Source organism: Felis catus, chromosome B3, assembly GCF_018350175.1.
Source record: "Felis catus isolate Fca126 chromosome B3, F.catus_Fca126_mat1.0, whole genome shotgun sequence".
Classification (NCBI taxonomy): Eukaryota; Metazoa; Chordata; class Mammalia; order Carnivora; family Felidae; genus Felis; species Felis catus.
Window position 1 is genome coordinate 73,395,023 of NC_058373.1, and position 7,858 is coordinate 73,402,880.

The following is a 7,858-nucleotide window of genomic DNA, read 5'->3' on the forward strand; positions in this document are numbered from 1 at the left end:
GATTTGTTAAATAAACAATACATCCTTCACATTAACATGGAATAACATAAATAATTTTTTTTTTTTAAATAGATCTCTTAGTAGAAAATGTCACTGGTAAATTCTGGGAACAAAGCACAAACTGGAATTATATGTGTACCATGATCCAATATTTTAAAAACAAAACAACTACCTCTCCCAAAATAAATAAACTTTACAAAAAATAAAAACAGAAGAAAACTACATTTTTTTAAACTACACTTCTTAAAGTAACAAGAAAAAGTCAGGAAGGGCATACGAACTGCTAGTGGGGCTACCCTGGGAAAGTGGGAAAGAGGTGAAGTGTTCTCTTTATTGTTGCTTGTTTTTACACGTTGCTACCATTTGAATTTTCACATGAAGCCCACACTAATTTAAAGACAACAAGAGGGGGCACCTGGCTGGCTCAGTCGGCAGAGCATACAACTCTTTTTTTTTTTTCTAACGTTTACTCATTTTTGAGAGATGGAGAGAGACAGAGCATGAGTGGGGGAGGGGCAGAGAGAGAGGGAGTCACAGAATCCGAAGCAGGCTCCAGCCTCCGAGCTGTCAGCACAGGGCCCGATGTGGGGCTCGAACCCACAGGCCCCGAGATCATGACCTGAGCCCAAGCACTTAACCGACTGAGCCACCCACTTGCCCCAGAGCATACAACTCTTGATCTAGGAGTTGTAAATTCAAGCCCCTCGTTGGGTGTAGAGATTACTTAAAAATAGAATCTTTTTTTTTTTTTAATAATAAAATAAAAACAAGAGTGTTTGTGGAGGCATTCGCTTCCAGCTCCTTTCTCACTGGCTTACTGGACTCACATCCCAGCCTCTGCCCTGGCGCTCCAGCCCACACCTCCTGCCCTGGCCCCACTTACAGATACAGGCAGCAGCCAGCAGGCGCCCAGCCGCATAGGGGGCAAAGCAGCTCGGGAAGATGGGCTGCACCATGTAGTTGGCAAAGGTGATGGCAATAATGGCCTGGCTGGTGGGCTCGATGATGAGGAGCGAGGTCCACAGTCGGATGAAGGCAAGGAATCCCCCGAAGGCCTCGAGGATGTAGGCATAGCTGGCTCCAGATTTCTTAATGGTGGTGCCCAATTCCGCATAACAAAGGGCCCCAAAGACGGAGAAGAGGCCCCCAACAGCCCAGATGACCAGGGAGAGGCCAAAAGAGGCACTGTACATGAGCACGCCCTTGGGGGAGACAAAGATGCCCGAGCCGATCATGTTCCCCACAATCAGGCACACGCCATTAAGCAGCGAGATCTCCTTCTTCAGCTTTACCTGCTCAGACCCTGAGCTGGCTTCATCGCCCAAAGGGGAGGCATCCCCCTCTTGCTGGGAGGCCACTTCATATTTAATGCCGTCAGCCATGGTGGAAGGAGAAGAAAGCCGTCACCAGCTTCTTGGCATCGCCCTCTAAGGAAGAAAGATGAAGATATAACTCAGGTGGCTGGCAATTACCTAAAACTCTTGCCTATGGTGGTCAACAGGGACCACATCCGGCCCACCATCTCAGAGAGCTCACTCTGGCCTCCCATCTCCCATTAACCTCTACTTCTCCAGCTGGCTCCTTGAAACAACCCCAAGTGAAATTTTTAAGAGAAGGCACTCATTCTCTAGAGAGAAAGCAGCATTTCTCCTCATTAGGAGGGTGCTGCCCCCCAGATTTCCAAAATAGAAAATTAAATCCTGGTTCTATCGGACTCTGCTGGGATACAAGGCAATTTGGCAGTACCCAGGTATAACCTTCCTGATTTGAGCCTGTGTTTTTTTCAGCCTTGCCCCAAAAAAGCCTGTCTCCCTTCCAATTCCAGTCTCACCTGTTACCTGTGCTGAGCTGCAACATTAGGAACCAACCTTGCAAGCAGCCTCTCTGTGGGTTCCCCTCACAAACTTCTCTCCTCCCCAAGGACACTGACTCTGGCAAACCTAAAGGCTTCATGGACCTCTTGCCGGAAACCTACAACCATCCCCTTGCGCAGGGAGCATCTCTTAACCACCCTGAGGTGAAGTCTGCAGTCCTAGCAGAGCCCAAGCAGCCCCACTCCTCTCTGAAAGAAGACAGATTATTGTCCTCTTTTCCTTCCCGGACATCTCTCTCTCTCTCGCAGCCCCTAGTGTTCCAGCCTCCTGCTGTCCAATCCCCCACGTCAGCATAGGTGCATCACCCAAAAAGGTATGAATGGGAAAAGGGTGATACAACCTAGGGATGATGGGAGGCAGCTGATGATCGCTCCCCCGCCCAGGAATTGCAGCTGGAGAGTTGAGACCCAAAGACCCAGAGCTGAGGCAAGTAGCTAAAGCGGCAGCAGGTGCCCGAGAGCACTGCAGAGTGGGAGACAGCGGAGAGGAAGAGAGGAGAGGCTGGCGGACCAAGTGGAGAGGTGCTAGGGCCTGGGGCACTGGGGAGAGGAAGTGATTGGACAGTGCAAAGCAGCACAGGGGGTGGGCGAGGGGAGGAGGTTGCTGAGGGGAGGGCGGGAAGCACACTCACTCCCTGAACCTGGGTTCCAGCAGATTCCCGCTGTGGCAGTCCTGGGGAGCCACAGCCTCCAGGCACTATGGCCTGACCACTCCTCCTTTTCAGCCGGCAGTCAGAGGAAAGGCCAGGCAAATGCTTATGGATTTAAATCAAATGGAGAGGTCAAGACGGGAGGAGGGAATGAGGGAGGGGGAGAGGAGTGTTAAGCAACTGTCTGGGTCTAAGGTTCACTGGCCTTTCACATCTGCAAAAGGGGCAGCCTGGAGCTCTTGGCTCAGCACTTTCTGTGATAAGAAGGCGCTCTCTCAGGAATCTCCTTTGTCAGCGCTGCTCCAGGACTGAGGGCCCAGAAGAAATGACAGTCCACTGGGTGCAGTTTCTTTAGCCCCAGGGAAGTTGGCCCTGAGGAAATTAGCTGAGGACGGGGCGGTGGCCTGAGAAGGAATGCACAAGCCTCTGTCCTCCAGGCCCCACCCTAGCCCCACTCCCCCCTCGCCCCAAACAAGAAAGGCAAGGCAGGGAGATTTCACAGGGTGCCACAAAGGCTTGTTGCCGGTGCTGACATTAGAGGAAGTGTAAGTGCAGTCCCCATGCCTCGTGACGGGCCTCGTAAGAGAAGAACTCTGCACACTTCCCCTCAGAGCAAAGGATGGCTGCCCCCAAATTTGAGCCACGACCTCAAAGCTGAGCCTCAATCTACTTCCAAGGCAACAAGGTCAAGAAATGAAGCTCTGGGGTGCATTCGGTTAAGCGTCTGACTCTTGATTTCAGCTCAGGTCATGATCTCATGTTCATGGGTTCGAGCCCTGCATCTGGCTCTATGCTGACAGCAGTGCAGAGCCTGCTTTGGATTCTCTCTTTCTGCCGCTCCCCTGCTTGCTCATTCTCTCTCTCTCTCTCTCTCTCTCTCTCTGCAAATAAGTAAACTTTAAAAAAATTAAGAAGAAAATGAGACTCAAACCTCTGGCTGCATCCCCTCCCCATTCATGTGCCCTCTCATCCTTAAAAAAATAATAATAATTCCTATAAACAACTTCCCCACTTACAAGTTTAGTCCAATTTCCTAAAAATATGGGGAACTGAGATTTCATTGAACTATCTTGCATAGACAGGCCAAGAGCAAAGAAGTTGAGCATTGTTTTGGGAAATCACATATTCTAGCTTCACAGTCCATCTACTTCGGTCTGGTAATCGGGTTTTCTTTTACCAACAGAAATACATCCTATCCATCCTGAATCTGCCGGTCCCTTCCCACACCCTTTCTAACCCTCTTTGGTTAACCTAAGAAGGAAGATCTAAAAATCCCCAGGGTGTGGGGGAGGGTGGCTTATCTCTACCCTACATCTTTGCATTCTGGTGAGCTCGACCTTCCCAGAGATCAAGCTTCTCCTAAGCCATCCTCACAAATACCTAAAATCCCTCCAGAGGAGAGTGTCCTTTTCTCCCAGCAGCCCCCTCAACACTCATGTTAATGATAGCTGTCATCTATGGAACACTTATCAGGTGCCAGACATACTGCTAAGCACTCCAATGCTTGATCTCATCCAAGCTTGCCTGCAGCCCCAAGAGGCACTAAGTCACATGTCGGGGTGCCAAACCAGTGAAGGAGGCAGGTGGGCTCACCAGCAGAGCCCATGCTCTGTGCTATCTCCCCTACCTCCCACCAGTTCCAACCGGCCTTCCCCTCAGACAGGAAAAGGCTTCCGATGGCTCCCTAATGAATTACCTGGGGGAGGGTGTGATTAGATTAAACGGAAAGCCTCTGCCATCCTTCAGCCTGATGCCTAGGCTACCTCCTTCCCAGCCTGCTCCTCCCCTTTCTCACCCCTTTGCAGGGATGAGGGGCGACTACAAGTCTTCTTGGCGGCGATGCTATTGCTAGGATGGCCACTGCCTGACACATAAAAACACATCGTGCCGCCTGCCCTTTTAAGACCAAATTTCCTGGCACCAAGGGGTGGGCATATGTCCTAATGGAACATAAAGGAAAGGGATGAAGGAGAGATGAGGAAGGTGGGACAAAGGAAGGGGAAACTGTGGCAGAAAGTAGCGAAGCAGTGTGCAGGGTTTAGTCCCGGGCTGGGGGTATGTGAAAAGCGAAGTCCTTTATCTTGGAATCTTGAGACAGATACCCAGAGGAGGGGGGTGAAACCCACACTCCAGCAGGACAGCACACCCTAGCGGTCTCACTAGGAAGTGCCGCCAGTGGAATCTTCCCTATCTTACTCCTTAGTCTGTGCAAACTGGACAGGGGAGAATGCCCTTCAGAGAAAAGATGCCCCCTCTTAACCACTGCTTAGCATCGCAGCCGTGGGCAGGAAGGCACCGTCTTTGGCAGCTCACATTCCTCCCTGAGAGCCTGGCTCTCGGGTAATGCTTCCACCGTTCAGGCAGCCTGGGACCAGCAGGACCTCTCCCAAAGGGCTCTCCCACGCCAGGCTTTACAGGAGAAACTTGTAGAGTCTGGCACCCCAGGAGATACCGGCCTTCCTGACACACAGCACCCTGTCTTCTTCCTGCCTGAGGTGCATTCATCCCTGAGTACCCAGTGGAGGTTACAGGACAACACTCATAGCCTATGGGTGAAGATTCAGATTCAGGGTTTCAAGGAAAGTGGGCACAGGGCCCACAGCATGCCATGCCTAGCACAGCAGCCAGTGGAGTCCTGGACCCAAACCCTACCTGTGAATGACAAAGCCAAAGCATACTTCTTCCAGGAACGAGAACACAGTTCAGGGTCTTGGCTGTTCTGTCAAGCTCAAGAGCTAAATGAAGAAGACACTTTCTCCCCTAGAGACCCCATGTCCTGCCTTCCTAGCTCCAACTGGTCTGTGTTTCCCCCTCTAACAACAGAAAGAGAAAACACATACACTGTGGTGCAGCCAGATTCCCCCATCACCCCAAGCTGGAAGCTCAGCTCCTCCCTCCCCAGTGCTCCATTTGTTTTTCTATATTCCAGTGAGGCTACGATAGTCCCTTTAAAAAAAAAAAAAAAAGTGAAACAATTAAGAAATTGTTTACTCCTGCGGCCAGGGCTCCCATTAGCGTAGGGCTGAAGTCTCTGGGCAGAAAGAGGGCTCTGCCTAGAGAGGACCGGGGCCAGGAGACAACGGGCTCTTGGGTCTCCGGTTGGCCAATTTGCAGGACGCTCACTCCATCCTCCTCCGGCACTTCCCCTCTGGCCCATAGTCCCTCCTCTCCCACCTCTTACCTGTCCCGTGACCTTTGGGCAGGTGCGAGGAGGAGGGGCTACCCGCAAGCAGGGGGTGGGGGCGGGGGAGGGGAAGGTGCTAGGAAGGGAAGCCAGCTAAGGCTGGAGCTGCAGCAGCTGCTGACTCCGAGGAGCTGAAAAGGCAGAGGGTGACGGGGACCGAAATGGAAAACAGGAAAACACATGTGTGACTCTGGCCGGCAGCGGGGAGGGGCCAGGGGACGGGCTGGAGCTGGGACTGCCCGGTCAGACCCAGAGGACTTCGACGCCTGCTGGCCTCTAGGCACCTTCTCTACTCAATCTCAGCTCCTCCTCTTCCCCACCTCAGCCCCTGAACTTCCTCGTTGCCCTATGTTTACTGAGCACTTAAGTTCTCCCAGTGACTGGCAGTCCCCTCCTGGTGCCCTTAACCATTCCCCTGTTCCTGATTCCATGTCCTAGTCATCTCCCGCTCATATATGACCTATCCTTGGTCCTGCAGAGGGCATAGGATCCGTCATTAGGGCACTAGAACTCAGCCCCTATGTAAGGCAAGACACGCCAAGCAAGACTACTTGTGGGGGTACAGCCAAATGCCCAACTGCAAACGCACCCACTCACAGTTCAGGTCCCCAGTTGGTTCAATGGGTGCACGTGTTGCCGGGTAAGAGCCAGCCCTGGCACCCTGAGCAAGCCAGTGAGTTGGCACCCCTTCAGACCCGGCTCATTTAAGTATCTGTTGAATGTTTTACTTAGCAGGGGTGGAGGAATACCAATTTTGTTGGGATAAAAACGGTAAGCCTCATTCTTTCCATTCAGAATTAGAGCTTATTATATTAATTCATCACACGCAACTCTCTGAAGCAGTTTCTCGGTGGGCATATTAAACCATTTAAACTGTAGACAATAGCATAATGCTCTCTCAGGGAAGGGCACTTCACACTGGAGGGCACATTTGCAGAATTCCAGCTGTGACTGCTGCCTTTAGACAACGCTGGCTGGCCGGTCTCGGGGGCCACACCCTGCAACTTCTGCCTGTACCTGCACGTTGCAAAATTATTCTGGAGACAAACAGTCCAGGTAAGCAGTCGTCAAGGATTCTGTCAGTGTATGGGAGCCAATTTACGGTTCACCAAGAGACCCAGACAGAAATCAGAGTTCACTGGCACCAAATGTCGGAATTACCCCAAGGATAATTTAGTGCCCTTTTCTACCCAGGCCGCTGCCCAGCTGGCCTGCCCCTTAATTCCAGTCTGGGGTCAGGCCCAAGTTGCAAATGAGGGAAGTCCTAGGAAGACAGCCCTAGCGCTGCCCCTGATGGCACTGGCCCATGCACTGTCACTCCACTCAAGCCACAGCGGCCTCCTTGCTGTTGCCACACAACAGACATGCTCCCCTCTCGGAGCTTTCGCAATTGCTGTTCCCTCTGCCTGCGACATTCAGCCCTCCCCCCCACCCCCCACCCCGTGATATCGGTCATCCCTTCGCTCACTCCATTCAGGTCTATGCTTAGACACCATACTACCAGAGGCCTTCCCTGAGGAGTCTGTGATGGAGCAACTTCCTCCCTCTGTCGGTCTTCACCCCTTCACCATGCTGGACTTTCTTCAAGGGCACGACCACCCCCAGAGTTCCACCCCCAGAGTTCGTCTGTTTGTGGGCGCCTCCCTCACTAGAAGCAAGCACCACCGGGGCGTTCTTCACCCTGTATCCCCAGGGCAGAGCACATGTCGAGAATAATTGCTGGAAGAATACAGGAATGAATAAACAATGCTGTTCCTCCTAGACTGATTTCCCAGCAGCCTGGGCTCTGGGAACGTCCTTGAACTTGCCCTTCTGACCCACTTATATGCGTCTGTTGCTCTGGCTCCTAAACCAAGCAAGTCGTATCTGGAAGTATTTATTCCTTTTGACAGTAATGGGTTGAAGGAGTGGGAGGGTATCATTTTGTTTTACTGAGAGGCCTAGAATGGTTCGGATTGAACTTGTTTCATTAATGGGAAAACAAAAGACCCCGCATCTAACGCGCTTTCCCGGATCCGAAAAACTCTCGGCCGTTTGGTCCCACGTCCAGGCTCAGGTGACCGGTCTGCGCGCTGCGAGAGCAAGATGCGACGGCCGCTCAGCGACGACTAGGCAGAGGGAGGCGAGGCTCAGGTTCAGGAGAACGCAGGC

The 7,858-nt window shown here is 52.1% G+C and overlaps 1 protein-coding gene across 5 annotated transcripts in view; it reads right to left on the minus strand.

Annotated features, from left to right (window-relative positions):
* SLC7A7 (solute carrier family 7 member 7) overlaps positions 1–7,341 on the minus strand; it is a 33,877-nt gene extending 26,536 nt beyond the window's left edge. Inside the window, exons 1-2 of one of the 5 annotated variants that reach the window (XM_045059672.1) lie at positions 7,221–7,341; positions 884–1,427 (exon numbers count right to left, since the gene is read on the minus strand). In XM_045059672.1, coding sequence (XP_044915607.1) covers positions 884–1,382 — 499 coding nt within the window. In that variant the 5' untranslated portion in view covers positions 1,383–1,427; positions 7,221–7,341. Of the gene's footprint in view, positions 1–883; positions 1,428–2,214; positions 2,463–2,505; positions 2,926–5,704; positions 7,070–7,220 lie in introns of those variants that run through there. The other 4 variants (XM_006932719.5, XM_006932720.4, XM_011283129.4 and 1 more) reach the window with 4 other exon arrangements.
* Positions 7,342–7,858: the final 517 nt, after the last annotated feature.